This window comes from Polypterus senegalus, chromosome 1 (genome assembly GCF_016835505.1).
Source record: "Polypterus senegalus isolate Bchr_013 chromosome 1, ASM1683550v1, whole genome shotgun sequence".
NCBI classification, from domain to species: Eukaryota; Metazoa; Chordata; class Cladistia; order Polypteriformes; family Polypteridae; genus Polypterus; species Polypterus senegalus.
The window spans coordinates 306,213,970-306,236,707 of NC_053154.1; the positions used below are offsets into that span (position 1 = coordinate 306,213,970).

Consider the following 22,738-nt stretch of genomic DNA (forward strand, 5'->3'; position numbering starts at 1 on the left):
CCAGAGTTTGAGGAAAAGTATAATTTTCAGAAAAGCACATGTTTAGCTGTCAAAATGAAAACATTGATGCCACATATTTAGAAGCATACAGCTCTGCACAGTGTTTTTAAAAGTCTTTGTTTTCAGTGTTCTAAAACAACAGAGTAGTGCAGTCAAAAGGCAAAAATGTAGAGAAATTTGCGAGTCTTTACTGTCCTTATCTACTGCATAACTCACTAGGGGACTTCGCTCACCAACCCTAGGCCTGTGCTACACGCCAGCTACTTCGCGTCTCTATCGCTCATGTTGTGAAGAGAGGGAATGAACGCACCCCAAGTAGACACGGTTGCTCCTCTAAAACCCTCTTTTAAACAGTGATACAATGAGAAAGTTTTTTTTTTTTTTAACCTCCTTTTTGTTCGATCAGCTGCTGGTTTGCTTCTGCTGCTGCCACCGTGCCGCGTGATCTGCATCTCGCGGAGCGCTTCGACAATTTAAAAGCCTGTATAGCAGCTGTCCTTTTGTTTCACTGCTTTGTCTCTCTTCTCCCCCAGGCATCCTCTGCTCCTTTGGTGCGCACTCCTATGAAGAGGAAGATTTTTCTATTTTTTTAATTGAGAGATGGAACAGTGTTTTCTGAAGAGGCATTAGCTCTCTTGGAAATGTGTTCTTTTGAAATTGTAGCATATTAAGTAACTAAATAATATTGTAATATACCAAAAAAGGCAATATCCCTCCCATCGTGATTACAGCGGTACAAGAATCACATGAGAAAAAATATCTTTTAGCTTACATTTACTGACGGTCAACGCGGTTACAGACGGGAGGCAAATGGACAGACTTTTTATCCAGGTGGGAATCTGGATCAACAGAGGCTGACATTTCTCGTCCCCACGCTGGGAGGTTTTTCGAAACTTTGACAACACAGCCTCGAAGGGTCTGGCTGCTGTCCAAGCCTTTTATACTGTTCTTCTTCAACTTGCTGGTCCTTTCTGTCTCCAAACAAGGGCTGAACTCCTCCTCCACAAAATACAGAAATATCATAGTGCTTACATGCCGGTTCTCATTCTCCCAATAAGGAAAGAAGATTTTGTGCTGACAGAGGACAGAAATACACTATCATGTGTTTAAGCTGACTATACAATCCTCCAGTTGTCTTTCTCTATCTAATCCAATGCTTGGCTAGCAATTCTAACTGCTGAGCCAAATTTAACATGCACATGTGAATAAAACTCATAACAGTATTGTCCAGATATAGTAATATGAAGAAAAATGTAGTATAACAAGCCACCCTTTGTCACTGGATCTGTGACAAAAACAATACTTGAAGTTATATCCACATAGCAAAAGGTACTTGATCCCCCGTCACAGTGTAGACATTTCAAGATCATTTATGGAAATGTGAGATGTAGTACCACTATAGCTTCTGTACCATTCATCTAAAACCAGCGTAAACATGGACAAACAGTTACATTTAATATGGTGTTATCAAATAGTGATCAATGTATCTCATCAATGGTATTAGTGGAGATTTTTGCCCTGTTATTTCTTACATAGTCTGTGTTGTATCTATATATTACTGAATTCATGCAGTGGGTGTCACAGCATCAGATTATATTATAATCCTATATAGCATCTTGATGGATTACACTATCCTTTGGCACTCCTATCATTTCTAGTTTCAATATGTTGCTATATGTGCCCCACCCTTTGGTGTCTAATCCCTTTATGAGTTACAATAGTTGTAACATAACTCAGAAGCTATTCTAGCTTCATTGCTATGATTATTAATTGTTCTTAACTAGTATTATTGCATATCTGTTATCCTCCCCAACTTCACTATTTAGATGTTCTATTCCAAGTTAACAATTTACAAGTTCACATCATTGATAAATCATGCATATCCTCATACCTTTGAGCCCTTCTTATAATAGTTTCAAGTGTATTCCTAGGCTTGCTATATATATGCCCTGTCCAACCCAGTGGTCTGTTAACAAAGTCTTTTTCTTGGTGGCTTTGCAGAATGGTAACTTTGCAGATCCGTCTGAACAAAGTGTGACTGTTTCAAGGCACTAAAGTTCTTTGTTACTGGAACAGAAAGTAAAAAGTCCTTTTGCCATTAGGGAGCTCATAAGGTAAATACATGGTGACTGTCCCTTTTTAGCAGAGTTGCACTTCCCTCTAGGCTTGCACTGTATTCAGTGGTCATTCATGGGAGCCTTCAACAGCTGTCACATCACCTCAGTGGCTACAGCCTGTCCTTGAAGAGTCCGTAAAACTTGTCTCATTAGCAAAAAGGTCTGCTCACAGCATCAAATCTGAGTAGCTGGACTTACAATCTTTCTTTAGTTCTTTACTCTATTCCCTCTGGAAAAGCAAGTGTTTTTTTTTTTCACCAGCTATTCTCAGGTATGTGCAGCAGATCAAAAGTCATTAGTGTAGTACAGTCTCTTTAAATCTTCATTTGTGTATACCACCGTTTCTTCATTGATAAAACTTTACCACTAAATGGAGAGGCTTTAACCACTAACATGAGTGGCCAAACTAAACTACTTGCTAGGCTAACTAAAGGAGGGTGCAAGGTAGAACAAATACATAACATAAAGCAATTATTTCCCAATCATATGTATCATACAAATGCAGCATTATAAATGACAATTCTAGACCCACAGTTCAGTCTCATAAAATAGCAGTAAGAAATAGATTAATACATTTAAACTATGCTAGTGACAATGTTTCTTCAGTAGGATCATCATACATTACACCAAATTAACACATTGCCTCAGTTATTCAAGTGTCTTAACTTATAACAGGATGTTACACATTTGAATTTAAATGTTTGTAAGATTTTACAACAGTTCATATAGACTAATGGTTCTAATGTATAACTGAATAATGCATTTAGCTATGAGCATTAACTTAATACATTGATGCAATAACAACTCTTCCTAAAATTAATCACTTACAGAGACAAATCAATACATGTATTTCAATTCTACTTCAGTTTGTAATTACTGAAGTGATAATAATAATTTGTTATACATCAAAATATGCAAACCCTCTATACTGTTTTTTCATGAAGACTAAGAGAAAGAAATCAGTCTAGTGTTCATTTGTTTGCATTTTTTCATTTAAACATTTAACACTTGCACTAAATCAGTATACAAGAAAATTATTCCAATAGCTGCTGTTCATTAATTTATGATTGATAAATATTCACTATCCTTCGATTAGATTATTTCTAATTGCTCTGCCCAAACTTGCTATTAAGCTATTTTTTGCAACTTGTATAGAAACATAGTTTGTTTTTTTTTTTTTTCATCCATTGGTCACTGGATTTGCTGAATCTAAGGGAAAAAGAACATCTATAGATTTAAATTAAACTTTTATGCTTATAATACTTTTCATGAAATTCAGATTTTAAAATTCTTCTCTTTAATTGACCATGTTACAAGCTATTCTGAGATTCGTCGAGGTCAATAAGTCATGGCGTTATTTAAACTCTGCATCTGTTTGCAGGCTTCAAAGACACAGACCAGGCACAGATTGTGTTATCAATCACCAATCATGACCACGTATAGATATTCACATGTATTACAATTAACTTACTATATTATTATATGGGACGTCTCCCATTTCTACAGTTTTATTTACCATTCTTAGTCAGCTGACGAACATAGAAAGACAGACTTACAAATGACATAAACACGCATCTGCCACCCCAGACTCTGAATAAAGATAATTTATTTGTCTTTTATTTTTCTTGCTAGATTCTAAATCCTGCTTCATGCCCAAGCAAAATTACTTGGCTAAAGCAGAAATTTGTTCACTAGAGAACAGACAATCAACCTTCACTCGTTTCAGTCATTTCTACACACAGTATTTGGCAATTGCTTCATTCTTTCATATATTCACATACTCATGTTCTCATTTACAACAATACTTCATTCACAGACTAAAGTTCTCGATTTCTAGCAAACGTGCTATAAACTCACTCGAGGTTGTGCTTTTTTGTTTATCTATAAGGTTTCACTGTGCAACACACTTAAACGCGTCTTTTCGTTCATGCTTATTATTAATCCTTAGGCCGCAAGCAGATACTACTGAAAATATTAGGAATGCTTCTTACCTCAGTTTCATACGCGGTATTTTCCAGATCATGGAAATTTCGTGGTGAACTTCCCGATTCAGCGGCAACAAGGACACAATATTGTCTGTGGAGATCTGTAAAATTCAGCGGCAACAAGAAAAATCCACTCGTGGGGAAATCACGCAGCACAATTCCACAAAAAGAAAGTATTCCCAGAAAAAGTTACGCGGTCACAAAGAATATCCTTACTTAACAAGGAAAACATACATGCTTGAACCTTTATCTCTTATCACCAGGCAAGAGTTCTAACCACTGCGCCACCATACATTCCCTTAAGAGTTCCCAAAATACACAACCTCCACTCAGCACAATCGGGCACATGCTACATATTCGCAAGAACTTGTCTCCCTTCTTATTTAGTATTATTAAAGAGCATTTCTCCTTTAAACCTGATCAGTGTTTAAAAGGAAAAACGTTTTGCACGTTTACAAATCTTGAACAAAAGTATAGACATTCTATGTTATTTGCTTTAAACCAATTAAACATATCGATAATTATCTTTCTTTGTCTTATGAGAAACTGCCTCATTTTTTAACTTCACACTTATCCAATTAATCCCTTCTTAAAACAAAGTTTGGCCAGTACTTACCAGAAGGTACACAGGCATGCATTAGTTTTAACCCTAAATGTATGTATTCTTTTTCCACTTTTTAGCTCTTTTGCATTTTAGCGCTATATGTGTACACCGTTTTACAAATTCTTTTTAAACATTAGCTTATAACGTAGGTTCATTATTTAAGCTATATTTAAAAGGCAATTTAATAATTTCTGTGTGTTTAAACACACGGCAATTTCTTAAAAGTACCAAAATAGGTGGGGTTTTGCCAAAACCTTTAACCTTGTAGGTAGACTGATAGGAACAGCTGGCGTCTTTCAGACTGCTCTTAACATGTGGACGAAGCTTGTATTTTTGCATCGGGCTGCTAGGATGCCATTAAAGATTTCTACAAATTATTTTAGCGATCGTGATCGAGACGTTATGGATTCTATCGCTGTTGATTTTATTTTCATCTTTAGTTTTTTCAGCTCCACTGGATTATTATGCAAACGGCAAGGTAAGTGCATTGCCTGCATGTCTGTCTACCTGCTGCAACTTAATACAATAACGCGCCGTTCTTTATAGCTTTTCAATATTGTTTTCTAATTGCTAGCAATGTAATTTATTTTAAATACGTGTTTCCCAACACAGCATTTACTTTTCTAGGTAGATTTTGGGCTTCGTACGGCAGTGCATTAATCTGTGCTGCCCCCGTGAGTGCCGTTTCATTTTACTGGACAGCCAGTCTCGTGCCATAAGTTTCAATCTTGTTGTTTTCCATTTATTTTGTCCGATTTTAGTCCCACTTTATACTTATGCATTGAACTTAAAAGTCCACTCGCATACCGTAGGTCAGCCTCATGCACTGTGCCAATTTTGACAAGACCGCCTCTTGTCTTTTGATGGGATTAATTAATATCCCTATTCCAATTCGGGCCAGGCATGTTAAGGCAGGTTTATTTCTCGGTTGGGAGTCCATGACAGTGTGCGCGACCATCCAAATATTAAATATTTCAGACCGAGCCCCCCCATTCATCAGTATAAGCATATTTTTAATATATATAATTATATATATATATAATATTATAAATAATATGTAGTTATTAATGTAGCCACAATCCTGCCGACTACGCCATTATGTTTCCTGAAGAGGCATTAGCTCTCTTGGAAATGTGTTATTTTGAAATTGCGGCATATTAAGTAACTAAACAATATCGTAATATACCAGAAAAGGCGATATCCCTCCTTTCGTGATTACGGCGGTACAAGAATCACATGAGAAAAAATATCTTTTAGCTTACATTTACTGACGGTCAACGCGGTTACAGACGGGAGGCAAATGGACAGACTTTTTATCCAAGTGGGAATCTGGATCAACACAGGCTGCCATTTCTCGTCCCCACGCTAGGAGGTTTTTCGAAACTTTGACGACACAGCCTCGAAGGGTTTGGCTGCTGTCCAAGCCTTTTATACTGTTCTTCTTCAACTTGCTGGTCCTTTCTGTCTCCAAACAAGGGCTGAACTCCTCCTCCACAAAATACAGAAATATCATAGTGCTTACATTCCGGTTCTCATTCTCCCAATTCGGAAAGAAGATTTTGTGCTGACAGAGGACAGAAATACACTATCCTGTGTTTAAGCTGACTATACAATCCTCCAGTTGTCTTTGGCTATCTAATCCAATGCTTGGCTAGTAATTCTAACTGCTGAGCCCCTGTGTGCCAAATTTAACATGCAACTGTGAATAAAACTCATAACAGTATTGTCCAGATATAGTGACATAAAGAAAAATGTACTATAACAAACAGTCCCCTCCGACTACACATAAAGCTTGATTCACTCCTGAAGACGACTTATGTTCGTTTGAAGTGTCTGAATAATGTTTCTGTCTCTAAAATCTCCTGTGTATCTGTGCAACTCTGTGACCCAAGCATGACATATGTAGCTTTCACTTTCACCAACTACAAATCTTTTAATTCTCGCGGATATACCTCTTCATTGCAGTAAGAAAGGAACAACCCTCTGAATCTGAACAAGCCTTTGTAGACATATCAATAGGAAAGCAAGGTGTAAAGCTTAAGTTTAAATTAAGTTCATAGACACGCTGCCGCTAAATATTCGCAGGCAAATCCACAACTTAATACCGGGAATGCCTGTTAAACATCTTAGATTCACGAGTACCGATTTGGGTAGTGAACACTTCGATGAATGAAACTTGTTATCTTTACGACGGTTGACAAACACGGAATATAACTTGAACACAACACATCCTACAAATATGAACCTGATTGAAAGAAATAATGATAATCAAATCCTTGATAACAGCAACACTCATAACAGTCACAAAACAATTACACTGACAATCATGTTATGTTATTTTTAAAATGTTTCCTTTTCTTTTTCAGAACTTCTTTAACACACTACTTCTCCGGTACGAAGTGCGGGTATTTTGCTAGTGATTTACAAAAAGTAATAATAAATTAGGATAAATAAGATTTATTAAAGTCAAAACAGCAGGGTGTTTCCCTGGCATGCAAGAAATATACCTGCTTTACAAACTCATGCTTGTCAAGAGGAATTTAAGGGACATTTTATTTAGTTTTCTGGAATATTTTAACATTTTTTAATTAAACCTTAAATGATACAAAATAAAAAAATAGTGATTTACTTCCATTTACCACTTCACAAAAGCATGTATTAGTTAGTTTAATTTGTATAAAATGTTTTAAGTTATTACTTGTCAGATATAAGTCTGTTCTGGCTTGTGTGTGCCTCTATAATTTGGTTTTGGGGCGGTGGTGGGGCTAAAGTGCCTAATTTACCAGGCACAAATTCTCTAAGCATTTAAAGGAATAGATTTCAAAAGCTTTAAAATCTTATTAGTTTAAGTTATATATTTTTTTTTACTTTTTAATAGTACCTTGTGATAGACGTGAAAAGTATTGTATAAAATAGCTTAATTATTTTGTGGATAACAGTTACAAGTGACAGCATCATGAGCTTTCATTAAAAATTTATTAACAACTGGGTTAAGTTAATGACTGTTAGACTTAAGTAAAAAAAAAAAAATAAAAAAATGTTAAAATTTAAACTTATATTTTCAGTATATCTTGACTGAAAAAAGTTATTGCTTTCTTCTAAATTATAATCTTTCAGATTCATACTGTATACATAATATATTGCATTTATACAACATACAACTTTATGCAGATCCCTTTCAACATTAATTGCTCCGTGACAATTTTGAAAGTAGTTACTATAATATTCAATAAATAACAAAGATACACATTTGCATACTCACCATAAATAATGATTGGGATAGGAATTGGAAACCTACGCTGCAGCACTCCTAACCATGAAAGCACAAACCCTGAAGCTTTTAAATAATAATACTTTTTTCATGTTTGCGCTTGGGTTTTCTTAATTCGTATTGTATTTTGCAAGAACAAACAAGGTTACCTTTAAAATTTATAAATAAGATTCTTCACTTTAGAATGCAAATTTTTATGGCAAATTAACATATACCATGATTGTGAAGATTTAACTTTCACCTGAAAAACACCAATTATCCTTTAAACAACATGTACTATCAGTGCTGAGTGTAACAGGTGTTTGTTGGTACCTCTAAACATTGTGACAGAACAGAATGGCTGGTGTACAAAAATGGTACAAATATGTTTCTGAGCAGTGGACTAAATGCAACCATAACTTACAGACAATGGACATCTAAAGGACCATTTCCATTAAGAGGATGCTGTCTTATGCAAGCCAGGGAGCTACTCCAAATAGAACACCAGTTTACTCATTTGCACAAATCCACTATAAAATTGCTAATCAGCCTAACCTGGAAGCCTTAGCTTTTGAGTGAAACTAGAATAGCTAGGAAGCTGTACAAACATCTGCACCACTGTGCTGCCCACACTAACAACAAATACTCGTAAAACCATTCAAAATGTATAGAAAATCTTTTTATAAGAGCAATGGAGTAATAATTAGAAAAACTGTGCAAACCTGTGGTGTGCAGCCTAAGACAAAACATTTATTTCACTTATAACACTACTTTTTCTACTGACAGCTTTTTTCTTTTTCAAAAATACTGTATAATTTGACCAAATCATCATTAAATTCTCCCAGAAAAAAACTAAATAAATTTTAAAGAGATCGTTACCTAAGACTTTCCGAGCTGTATCTTGCAGGGCGACAATAGCCAAACCAAAAGGGATAGCTAATGTAATAAAGTTATTGGGGTCACTCAAGAGTGGGCACTCAGGAAGTGTGAGGTACAAACGAAGAGCTTCAATATCAGGAGGAGAACTATTCAGATGTGGAATAAGATTTTTTTCAAGACTGGCTGCAACCTATAGAAAAATGTATATAATCAATGGTAATATTTTAAAAATGTTTTATGTTTTTCATCCTGATACATTTACAGTACAAAACTAATGTTCCCAGTATATTTAACATATATTTAAAAAAATTACAAAACTGTCCTTTCCTCCGAACACTGCGAAACCATTGTAAGGTAACAGATACTGTATGTAAATAAATAATTTTATATCAGACAAGTTTGATCATTTCATTTTTAACCTAGGAAATGACACTATAATTTTTTTTACATCACAACAGAAGCCATCCAAAAATAAAACAAAATAAAGTAAAATAAAATGTATTAATTACCTGTTTGGAGATCTGTGAGTGATCAGCTTGTACAAGTCGGTGAAATAGAAGCCGTGCTGCATTCATATCTACCCCTGAGAATTTGGAGCTAGTTTTGTAATGGTCAGGATTACTGAAGTTAGAAAACAAACCAACAGTCAACATTAACTTTTTTGAAAAAAACAAAAAAAAAACACTATGCATGAGATCACTGAGGATAAAACAGCAGACATAACATGAGAGGCACATGGGTTATGCTGGATACATGTCCCATGTTCACTGTGACTGATTGTATAAGGCCATACAGTAGCATGCAAAAGTTTTGGCTGCCCTGGTCAAAATTTCTGTTACTGTGACTAGCTAAGCAAGTGGAAGATGACCTGATTTCCATAAAGTTAAAGATTAAAAAAATGCTTTAATATTTTAAGCAAGGTTAGTTTTTTTTTATTTCCATCATTTATAGTTTCAAAATCACAAACAAAAAGAAAAGGGCCAAAAATAAAACTTTTGGTATACTACATAGTCAGTACTTAGTAACACCCCCTTTATAGCAAGTATCACATCTTATAAACAGTTTTTGTAGCCAGCTAAGAGTCTTTCAAGTTCTTTTGTCCATTCTTCTTTGCATAAGGCATCTAGTTCTTTGAGATTTTTGAGCCATCTTGCATGCATTGCTCTTTTGAGGACTATTCACAGATTTTCGATGATGTTTAGGTCAGGGTGGCTGTGAGGGCCATGCCAAAACTTTCAGCTTGCATCTCTTGAGGATTTTGAGGTGTGTTTCAAATCACTATTTTGTTATACAAATTATCTTCTTTTTATCTTTAGATTTTTGACACTATGATGTTTGCTTCCAGAATTTTCAGGTATTTAATTGTATTCATTCTTTCCTGTACCAGTAAAATGTTCCCTGTATCACTGGCTGCAATACAAGCCCAAAGCATGATCAATCCATCTCCATGGTTAACAGTTACAGATATCTTCTTTAAATGTAATTCTACACGTTTTTCACCAAACATAGCTGTGTACTTTGCAACCAACATAATTTGACTTCATCAGTCCACAGGACTAGTTTCCAAAATGCATCAGGCTTGTTTACATGTTCAGCTGCAAACTTCTGATGCTGATTTTTTCAGTGAGGACAGGGGAGAGGCTTTCTTCCAATGACTCATCCACAAAGGTCACATTTGTCCAGGTGCTGCTGCACAGTAGAACAGTGCATCACCACTCCAGAGTCTGCCAAATCTTCCTGAAGGTCTTTTGTAGTCAAATAGGGGGTTTGGATATGCCTTTCTATGAGCCATGAACTATGAGCAGTTCTCTTGGAAAGTTTTCTTGGTCTTCCAAACTTCAACTTAACCCCCACCATTCCAGTTAAGTTCCACTTCTTAATTATATTATTAAAGGAGAAAAAAGTTACCTGAAAATGCCTTCTGTTGCTTTTTGAGTATCAGTTATTTTAGTTTTCAGAGTACTAGGTAGCTTCTTAGAGAAACTCTTGGCTGATTGTTGGGACAAGGTTTCAGGAGTATTTATATGGCTCTGAAATGTGCATTACCTTGTCTTTCCAGATGATGACTGTGAACAAATCGCAGCCCTAATGAGCAAATTAAGGTTGAAGATCTTGGTAATGTTATCTGAGACCTCAAATCTCAAACTTTTGCATGATGCTGCTTTCCTTTTTTCACTATACAACTGTACAAAGCAAAAATAATAAACTGATCTTGCTTAAAATATTTAAAGAATGTTTCATCTTTAACTTTATGTCTTCTGGGCATCAGTCCATCTTCTACTAACAGTAACAGAAATTGACTAGGGGTGCCTAAACGTTTGTATGCCACTATACATCAAAGACTGAAAGGCATATTATTTACTTCTTTTATTATATGCTTAAAAGTAAATGGTATGCTATTTAATTAGCATACGTTTTGTGGAATTATAATGTGAAAAGAATGAAAGAGACTACAGACCTGTAAATTAATTTCTTCCTCTCTCATGACCATGTCATTGTAACTACTTTTGCAATTCCTGATGATATGTTGATAATAGTCTGAAAAGCAGAGTGCAGCTCTTTCACAGAGTTGTGCTTAATTATACTGAATTTCAGAGATTCTTAAAAGCTAGAATGATTAATTTATTTTAGTTACTTTAATGGGGCCTTACATTTACAAAAAATTAGCTGGTTATAAAATTTAAACATGCTCCTTAAAAAAAAAAAAAAACTGCCTTCACTAACTATAATAGTAAATGTTTGCATTCAATTCTCTGATAAAACAATTACTTGAAAATCACCAACAAATTATTACCTTAATGATAAGAAACTTCCATTGATGCAACTTGCAGAAGACAAAACCATTTCTACTTCACTGTAAAGTAAATAAATGCAATCTATTACATTACCATCACTAGAAAGCAAATTCTGCTTACAGGATGCACCTAAAGAAAAGGCACAAAAAAGTGCAAAATGCTAGCATGTATTGTATTATCTTGCATTTTATCGAATTATAAAAAATATTGGCAATCTATTCACACATTAACTGAACTTTCCCTACCATGTATGCTTCAGTACTTTCAATATCAGCAAAAAGTTTCTACAAGGTAAAGAAATGGCAAATTTATGTAATAAATCAGAATTTAAGAGACAGCCTAATTACAATAAAATACCTATCCACAGTACAACAAATTATTTTAACTGGAAAAAAAAACCTTTTATGCTCAAATACATAATGCAATGAGAAGTTGAAACAGCAATCAAAAACAGTTTACATTTTAAAGACAATTACCATAAAATAAATTCTAAATCCTAATGTTCAAGGAAATTAATTTGTTGGGAACTTACAGATAATGACAAATGAAAAAACAGCCTTAAAACAACAACTCCATGTCTGTAGTCTAAAAGCTGCCCATGCTATATTAGATACTGTTACATTCTTGTTTAGAGAATGTACAGTACATTTCCATACTTGCATATTGACAGAGCAAAAGTTTTAGTTGTGACATGCACCAGATATAAGACTTCTTAAAATTTTGAGAGATTGAGAGAAAAGTCAGTGTTTCAGCACTCTCTGAAAGGAAGTGTGCTTTTTAACCACCTTCAGCCAATCATGCTGAATTGTGGCAACGAATAAGCTTTACCAAGAAAATGACCAAAACAAGTAAAGCCAAATAATTGATGTACAGTAAAATATAATATACACACTAATGACAGGAAAAAGTACATTCAAGAATGCTTATAATTATTAACTAGCTGTGTAAGCCCGTGATGTAAAAAGCCTGGGGTCCTAGAAACTATTGAAATCGTCAGGAAAAAAAAAATGAAATGTAGAGATGTCAGGTAATTGAAAGGAACTACTCTGCACATCTCTCTCCTAGGAGGATTCATTTTGCCGAAATGCTCGCATCACTTGTGCATTAGCAGAGGAAGGAAAAGTAAAAGGGATACCGTTTTGCTAGTGTTAGTGGCTAAATGACTTTGTCTTTCTTCTGAGGTTTTGTTTTGCTGATGTGCTGGCCTCGCTTTTGTATCCTCGGAGTCCTTACCCCGAATCTACCTCTCACTTCCGGTCTGGACAGACACACACACTTTCACGCATGACGTTTATATATAAGATAATGTTCATACTGAAAATGTATGCGTTGGCTAAAATGACTAAATAGTAAAACTCTAATTGGTAATAACAAGTGTTTACTTTCACATACTAAATTGTAGAAAATTACAATTTGCTCTCTAAAGAGCAAGGCAGCATGGTGGTGCAGTGGTGGCACTGCTACCACACAGTAAGGAGACCAGGGTTTGCGTCTCAGGTCCTTCCTGTGTGGAGTTTGCATGTTCTCCCCAGATGCTCTGGTTTCCTCCTACTGTCCAGAGACATGCAGGTTAGGGGATTCAAAAATGGGCCTACTGTGTGCTTGGTGTTGTGGATGTGCGTTTGCCCTGTGATGAACTGGCACCCTGTGTCCAGAGTTTGTTCAATGCCTTGCACACTATGCTCCAGCAGACACCCAACAACCCTGTTCAGGACTAAGAGTGTTAAGAATGACTGAATCTAAAGAGCAAAAAAAAAAAACTTCTGCAATGGTAGTTCTTACCCTAATATCTCAAATGAATGTCTTCCTTGTGATTGACTTAACCACCTTTCAATAGTTTCTTCATTTAATGTCAATATTTGCTTGCTTGGTTCAGGATTTCTGAAATCATCTGGAAGCAAAGAATTCTGAGAAAAGAAGTAAAATGAATTGTAAGACAAAGCAATAGCTATTGCTGCTCCTTAGCAGCACTGCAATTATCAAAATTCAAAATCATAATTACACATATACATTTTTATGGGGGAACATATTAAAGTTGAAAGCAACATCGCCAAATACCTATTACATTATTTAAATACATAAAATTTGAGACTATTAAGTTTTAGTGAAAACGTTACATATGAAGCAACATCCTTGTTCCTTCAACTGGAAAGCTTGTTCAAAAAGTTTGTAGTGCATGATTACCTAATAATAATCACACTGAAAACAAGACAGTGAGATTAGGCGTTGCGAACACTATGCTGATCGATTCTTTTTTTAGGGCAACTACTAATCCTGCATAATATGGCTACCTAAATCATAATCAATTAGCAAATTTAAAATATACATTTTGATGTATATGTGTAAGAGATAAAATTAGTAAAAGAAAATACTTTGTCCTCTGTTCTGTGACTGTAGGTATGAGAGTCTTTTATATCTTGAATATTAGATTTGTCCATTGTCCTTTGACTGCACACTGATCTTTTGTTCAAACTTTAAAACTATGTACTTTGTTATAATATCAATACTACAAACACACATAAAAACTCAATGTCTATTTGTCAAATTCTGCATCACTATCAAAATATTAATATCAACAAAGCCATCCCATACACAGAGACATTTCTCTTTCTGTGAATTGATCCAATGCCATACACAGGGCTCATGATCAAGTGAAAGGCCTTCTGAGGTAATCCTGAATAAACTCTTTAACGCTGAGGCAGTAAATTATAAAATTTTGATTTTAGCTACTTTGTGCAGAAAAACCTTGTTCCCACTGTGTAGCTGAGAAGGGTAATACGAGCATGACCTCAACTAGATGCAACACACTCCTGAAATCTGTACAGTAAGGCTCTTTTTTTCCCAAGACAGCCTCCCACAAACTACTTTAAGACATGTTTGGCAAGCTGGCCTTTGATAAGCAATTTAAGCTCTCCCCACACCGCCTGGAAAATCTCTACATCACAACAGTAAAGTGAAAGTACATGTTCTCCTAACTCTCCTCCTCGCATTTTAGGACTACACTTTTCCACTTGATGCAGAGATCTTATGTTTTATCTTCAAAATTGTGTTTACTATTCCCTGGCCAAGGTTATGTTTAAGTTCAGCAAATCCAACAAGACAGTCCATAGGTTCACCTGTAGAAATGTGTCAACCATATATAATCACACCATTTCTGTCTGGCTCATAAATGCCACAATCTGCAATAACTAAGATGCAATTTGCATTTGAAATCCCTCAACATTTGCACATTAAGCTCATCTGCAATGCAACCCAATACATTCAGTTCATTCTGTATGGTTATCATACATTTTCGATACATCAGCTCTGTCCCTTTCCATGTATATTTTGTAATTCCTTACATATGATCATGTAAGAAATAATACACTTTATGTTCAGTTCTTTAAAGTCTCTCCAGGCAGTTTTATCACAGAAGTGAGATGTGACCCATACTAAAGATGCCTCCTTGGGCACACATTTTGCAATTAAACAATACTGTGAATTTTATTTTAATATTTGTGACTCTCTACCCGTATTTTTATTTTTTTTTAAAATCGGTTTCTGTTTTGAAAAGTTCAATTCTCCCGGAAACCTGCTGATTGGCGTAATTGCTTGATATAGATGGACATTTAGATGCACTGTTTACAATACTCACATTCAACTCTATGTGAATTTTAAAGATCAAACAAAAGTTGAAGTCCAATAGGAGATGCTACGCTAAGCTGTTATAGATCAGCTATCACATAAAAAGATTGAAGAAGCCTAATGGCAACAGTCATTATATTCAATTTGCAATTGAGTTTTAGTGTCTGTTAGTCTCACATCTAACATGTCATTCAATTATGAACAGATTTAATAATGTAATGGATCATCTAAATCCAGTATATCTGCATTGCTCCCTGGAGACAGAGCAAAAGACAAACACTTCTCATACCATGCAGATTCAGCAGTAGCACCACAAGCCTACAGTGCGGACACTATTGTCACCTTTGTGTGCTTTGCATAATTTAGCACCACTAGAAATATAATCTTGCTGCCACAGTCAAATGATAAATTGCTTTGCACTCCCTATAGTTAAAAGTGCTGTTCAAATAGCCACCAACCACTTGATCCATTGATAAAGCTGCTGTTGTTCACAAACTAAACAAACAAACTTGGCTATGATTATGTGTGCCATATCTACATATTAATAATAAGTTAACCGAGTGCATGCGACTAGTGGTGCATTGGGATGGCAGTAAAGGGTTTGATGATGTACTTAAGGGACAGCAGGTAAAATTCTACCAAATATCAATCCAGAACAAGACAGTTGTGGTGTCAGTTATTAATGACAACTAACTTTAAATTCCTGCCACAAAATAACATTTTTTGTTGCATTTGAAGCCTTGCCTATGCAATATCTGCAAGATCAGACTGTATATGACAGAACATGCAGCACAACTCCTAGCTGAGGCTTTGGTCATGTTTGGACTACTGTAACTCTCTGCTGGCAGGAGAACCAACATGTGCCACCAAGCCACTGCAAGATGATTCCAAGGGGAGTTATACATCTGAGGCAGGCATTTACTCCTCTTTCCAAATCACTACACTGTCTTCCTGTGGTGGCACATTATTAGTTAAAATGCATGATATTTGCCTACAGAGTAGTCACTAGGTCAGCACCTATACATGGAGACAATTGTGAGGACCTATACTTCACTCAGGTCTGTTGCTGCATGGTGTCTGGTAATACCACCTCTGTGTGGTATCAAATCTCAATTCAGACCCTTTTCCTGTGTAGCTCTTGGATGTAGACATGAATTACCCACATCAATTCCAAATTTTGACTTCTCAATGTGTTTAAGAAGCGTTTGAAGACTCTCTGGCTTGGAGAATTTCTATCTAAATGATATGAGCTATAAGGTTTAATAACCTAGAAATTGTAACAAGCTTGTAATTTGTTCTAAGGTATTCACTTGTGATCATTTTGTAACCTTGTCACATAATAACTGTTCCCAAACAGTACCCCAGACCGATGTTTACTGAAATATGGAGACCTCTTTTGTAAGCTGCTTTGCATAAAACTGTCTGCTAAGCAAATACATGTAAATGTAAAACTTTCACCAACATATTATCTAGATAATAAATGAGTTACTAAACATATTCCAGTTTTTCAAGTTCTGGGCTATGTGGCATGACTAAAGGAGAAACATGTTTTCATATTTAAACAAAGAAATATTAAGAGGAGATACAATACTGTAAATATGTTTAAAGTGATAAGGGTGATACTTAGGGCAGATGTCAGCTGTTAACAGTAAACTCTACACAAATGTTAGAAAGTTTTGTTTTTTTTTTTGACAGAGGACTACTGCCACATCGAATGAGTTACTGAATAGTGCTGCCGATAATAGCATCTTGGAGACCTTCAAATCCTGACTCAATATAACTGTGGAAATGCTGAGGTAAATAGAGATTGACAATTTCCAATGCTTAATGGCCTATTTTTATATAAAAAGAAAAGTTTTTATTGAGGGATCACCACATATAACAACTATCAAATGTTTCCTTTACAGTTCCTTGAGGGAAAATAACTCCCTAAAACAACAAAAACAGTACAATATGCTGTTCATTTTATAATAGCAAAATTCACACAAAAACAAAACACACACAATTACTCAATATATATATGTGAGTAAACACATATACAAATGTCATGATTATCGAATACACTTTGACTAGATCTATTTTATTGCTTACCTTATGGTGAAAAAAATGTGCAAAGCTTTGGTCTCCTCCAGCAAAAATTCTCTTGACACAGCAACAGTTGCCAATATCTGTACACCATAATGTTTACAGTGTTAACTGGACAGTTTGTGGGAACTGGCTACAAGACAACTGGTAACTTATCTATTTAAAATATACACACATAATATTTTCTGGAGCAAAACAACAAAAAAGATGCTGACTGGAAAAGTGGTCAATTAATCCTCTTAAGTGACTCCCATCACAATCTAACTGTTTTGAGCATTTCTACAGAGTCAGACACATAATGTATTTAACACAAGTATTCAATCTTAGAAATGTTAAAATGACAACTTTATTACCGATAATTGGTAGTGAAAGAAAACAAATCAAGGAAATGGGAAGAAAAAACTAATTTGTACTAATACTGAAATACTGTAGACCAGTACACAGATGGTTTCTTACTTCTAGAAAAAACAACTACTTTTCTTTTTGAGAAAAATTTTTTAACTATATACAAAATGTCTGTATCCTTTGGAAAATTTTAAAAGTTTAAATTTAAAATCAGTAACAAATATATTTTACTTGCAATTTTTTCCACAAGATCAACACCTTAAATGATTTACTTGCTCTTATCACTGTATTATAAAAGGGGTTCCACCTGGTACAAGTTAGTCTACACTGTGGTGTGTGTCAAATTGGAATTTTCTTCATGAAAAAAATGTACTGTTTTCAATTGGTCTTGAACTAAACCAAAGTCTGACTAAATGAGCTAAAAGGATCACAGTTACAGATATGTCAAAAATACAAATATGTGCTTTATAGCATGTTTAGAAAAATACTGAAGTAATCAAAGCTTTTCCTTGTCTAAAAAAAGTAGGTTAAAGGAACTACCATACAATCATGATGAAGTAAAAAAACAGGCAAACAAAATTATACGACAAAAAGGGAAGTTTAAGATAACATTTACTCACTTATATCAGGCCCGCACTGGCTATTATGTTGCAGCCAGTTGTCTTTAACTGTGAAAGGACTCTTTCGGTTGCTAGTAGATCCAGTACCCAACTGTCCATTTCCTCCTAGGCCAAAAGCATAAATTCTTCCAGATGAAGGAACAAATGCCAATGTATGCTGTCTTAATGTGCGATGGGAAAGAAGAAAATACAGATAAATGCTCTCTCAAAAGAAAAATAGCAAAAGAAAGTTTATATCAGCATGGACTTTCAAGAAGAAAAATTGTTAAGTAAAAAAAGACAAAAAGGAAAATAACTTTAGCAAACGAGGCAAAACATGTCAAAAATGACTAATACTTTAAAGCCATAACATTGTGGCTCTAAATATTACATTAACTTAGTACAGGGGTGCCCAGACTTTTTCGGCTTGCAAGCTACTGTTAAAATGACCGGTCAAAATGATCTACCTACATTAAAAATGCTATATATATATATTGTCAGAAACGGCTGGGGAGGCGACCTGGCCAGGACGCCCAGGAGGACCGAAGTAGGGCTTGCACCTTCCCCAGACCATGTGTGGGCGACTGCCCTGGTTGCTTTGGGGAACACGGTTTGGGAGCTTGGAAGCTCAGCCCTGTAGGGACCCATGGTCACTGCCAGGGGGTCCCCCTATGCTTTTAGAGCCCTGGACCTCAGCACTTCCGTCACACCTGGAAGTGTTGGGGGGGGGGGTGGGGGTGAGAAGACTGGGGACACCCGGAGTGCTTCCAGATGCACAGCCGGCACTACCGCCACACAGGGAAGTGTCTGCGGAGGAGGGTCAGGAAGCACCTGGAGCCCATCCGGGCTTGCATAAAAGGGGCCGCCTCCCTCCATTCGAGGGCTGGAGCCGGGTGGAAGAGGACAGAGCTCGGAGGAGAGGCGGACCAGAAAAGTAAAAGGCATTGGAATGTGAGGCCTGGACTGAAGGGGTGATTGGTGCTGCGGCACTGGGTTGTGCACTTTGTCTTGTGTAAATATTGTAAATAAACGTGTGTGTGGTGAAACCATCATGTCTGCCTGTCTGTGTCTGGGCTGCGCCCCACAATGGCATCCCAGATGGGACTCTCTGCCTAATGCAAGGCAGGGACCCCGAAAAAATAATTTTATGGGCAGTCCGGAACAGCAGGTAAGCCCACACATGTGCCGCAGGAGCGACGCACGCACAACCCCGCAAGAGCGATTAACCCCACGTACCGCCACTGGTCCACAAAAGGGCCATATCCCCCTGGTGCGGGGAAACAACAATGGACATTGCCGGACTGCAGCGGGCTCCATGTCTGCCTGTCTGTGTCCGGGGTGCACTCCACAATATACACTGAGTATAACAGGAGGGTAGTAATAAATTACATCTACTCCGTTACATTTACTTGAGTAACTTTTTTTAAAAATTGCACTTCTAAGAGTAGTTTTACTACACCATACTTTTTACTTTTACTTGAGTACATTTGTGAAGAAGAAACGCTACTCTTACTCCGCTACTTTGGGCAACACTCGAATCGTTACTTTTTTTGCATTATTGTCTGACAGACAATTTTCAATCTGCTCTGTGTAGCGTATGCTGTCAAGTTGTGCGCACACCTTCCATTACATCTGCACCTCTGACGCAAGGTTTTGGATGTTCCCCAAATCAAGGCGCTGCAGCTTTGAGGACAGATGTTACATTTTTCGTTTGAAAGCATTAACTGAGCTAATCATATTGACCATGGTTTTCTCTTTTCCTTGCAGCTGTAAATTAGGCTCATTCAACATGTTGGTCGGATTGGAAAAAAAATGGCAAGTCTAGAGGCCATTGATTGTTATTAAGTTGCTTGCATTCTGCATGTTTAACGACAAGGAGAAACTCCTTTTTCTCCAGTCAGGGGTCTTGAAATCTCAGCAGGAATTTCTCCCTAGCCATCTGCCTCAACGCTCTCCATCTTGGAAGGACTTCTTATGCTTAATGATCGAGTGACTCACTTGGAACCATGCTTAGGTGTGTCTGTCTTTGCTTTTGAATTCAGCCGAGTGAAAAATGACGGCTGTCCAATTAACTGCGATTTTAGTTCCCTCTCCTTTCTCTTTCTCAGATCGATTTTCAGAAGGAAGTCAGTTTCGTAGTTTTTATGAACAGTTCGAAAATGCCTTTCCACATTTTCCTTCTTTGGAATAGCAATGATAGATTGACAGATCAGACAAATGAACTTCGATTGTGACATTGTGAGAGAAAAAAATTCTCTTTTCCAATTCCATATCCAGCCCATAAACAACAATTTTTTTTAAATCCCTTCTTTAGTCGGTATAAATTGGAAGGCTAACTAGATCACTTAGATAGCCGGAGTTTTCACTAGCTTGCGCGTTTGATTGTGTGTGCAGGATGACCAGTGAGTTAGAAGAAAAGAGATCTCAGACTGGCCCCCCTGTATTGTCAATTAAGTGGCAAATGCCATAGGGAGGATATATAGACTAACATTTAAAAAAACATTTTTTTGAATGCAACGCGATCTACCTGCACTCCCTTTGCGATTGACGCATTGGAAACCCCTGACTTAGTACATCATTCAAACCAACTAAGAATGACAGAACTGGGTATAAGGTAGGAACCTTCCATGGATAATGTACCAATGCATCACAGAGCCAACTCACCTAACATACTTGGATGAAGCCATTTTAAAGTAACTAATTGACCCAATATTCAATGCCTTTGGGATGCATTAACTACCGAGCACTGTGCTGCCCTGGAGTTAATTATTTCATTAGATATTTTTAAAAACAGACAATTACCCCTTCTAATTTTGTGTAAGGTCTATATAAACACAGATCCTTCTAGACCAATTTTATATATTTGCCGTTGCCTTAAAATGATTAATTATTGCTCTGATAGTGGAAATGGGTATTTCCAATCATTTTATCTGTTTTCCTATAGCCACTTCTTAATCTGTGCAGCTTAATAACCCTTGGTTGTACATCATTACCACATCTTTCCCATTGTGACAGATGACTGTCAGCTCATATTTACTGTACTGTATATCCCAGTAAAACAGGAAGTCATGGCTGATCACTTAATTTCCAATCTCTCAAATGATCTTAAAAATGTAAAATATGAATGGAAATATATTTCAGTTAGATTTTACTTATATGACCAAAAAGGTGTGTAAATAACTATATTGCAAATATATTTGAAAAAATAATTTTCATATGACAGGATTTTTTTTTCTTTTTAGTTATCATACTTCAATTAATACTCTGAATTAAAAGAATCAAGAGGAGAAACAAATCCATTTTCCTTGTAATTACTAGGAGCATCACTATTAGTGGAAAGCACTGCAGCAGCTTTAAAAAAGCTCAGAGAAGAGTGACTAAGCCTACTGAAGGACAGACAGGTATGAGCTGTGACAAGTTTTAGTTTAATTAAATTGAGATTAAGAGATAACATGACTAAAGAATTTATAATGAAGGAAATTAGTGAAGTGGTTCCCGGCTATTGCATTAAAATAACTTCTTCAAGAGTACAGGGACAATGTTAAGAGCAAATTTCATACAAATGTTAGAAAGTTTTTCTTCACACAGCAGACATGTGACATCAACTACGAAGTAGTGTGGTGGAGAGTGAGATTTTAGGGACCTTAATGTTATTTTGGAGACTCTGAATAGGATTGTTAAATTTGTTGGACTGAAAGGCCTGTTTTTTGAAGCTTAGCTGTATCCTTTGAAAATTCCGGAAACAATTCAGATGAATTTCTCACATTTAATCAAAAATCTTTAAATTATTCTAGTGCAGTTAGGTAAGTAATCCACCTTATATTTATGCACAGGTGATGACTGACACTTTAGATTTTGCAAATTTCAATCGCATGTATATATTCCTAAGCTACATAAAATGAATTGTAATTTTAGCTTTTATTTTTTTTTTTAAAATGCATTGCAAAGTACATTCCCATAGATGGCATGTCACAAACGTTAACCCTGAATTCACCTAACCAGCTATAACTGCCAGCCTGGAAAAAATAATTTTATATTACATAGAGATATTGTTTTTTTTCTATTTAATGTTTTCTTTATTATGTTATAGTCCCAGTATAGTTCGAGGCAACTCAGGCCCCTTCTTCAGGCAAGATGTAATTACATTTTACATTACATTCCATCTTGCCTGAAGAAGAGACCCGAGTTGCCTCGAAAGCTTGCATATTGTAATCTTTCTAGTTAGCCAATAAGAGGTGTCATTTTGCTTGACTTCTCACTACATTCATAATGGCTAACATCATACAACACCCTAGTACTGCTAAAATATGTTATTTATTCAATGAATAAAGTAAGCATATAAATATAAATAGAACAAGCATTTAAATATACAAGTTTCATGTATAAATAGATACAAGTAAGCATATAAGCTATCTACCCTTATTTATATTATTGTTTTGCACAGTAAGCATTGTG

General features: G+C 36.0%; 1 protein-coding gene across 2 annotated transcripts in view; it reads right to left on the reverse strand.

Moving 5' to 3' along the window:
• herc4 (HECT and RLD domain containing E3 ubiquitin protein ligase 4) overlaps positions 1-22,738 on the reverse strand; it is a 136,173-nt gene that overhangs the window by 43,181 nt on the left and 70,254 nt on the right. For both annotated transcript variants that reach the window (XM_039735140.1, XM_039735133.1), the window contains exons 8-13: positions 18,305-18,465; positions 17,346-17,422; positions 13,413-13,537; positions 11,630-11,689; positions 9,345-9,456; positions 8,836-9,025 (exon numbers count right to left, since the gene is read on the reverse strand). In XM_039735140.1, coding sequence (XP_039591074.1) covers positions 8,836-9,025; positions 9,345-9,456; positions 11,630-11,689; positions 13,413-13,537; positions 17,346-17,422; positions 18,305-18,465 — 725 coding nt within the window. The remainder of the gene's footprint in view (positions 1-8,835; positions 9,026-9,344; positions 9,457-11,629; positions 11,690-13,412; positions 13,538-17,345; positions 17,423-18,304; positions 18,466-22,738) is intronic.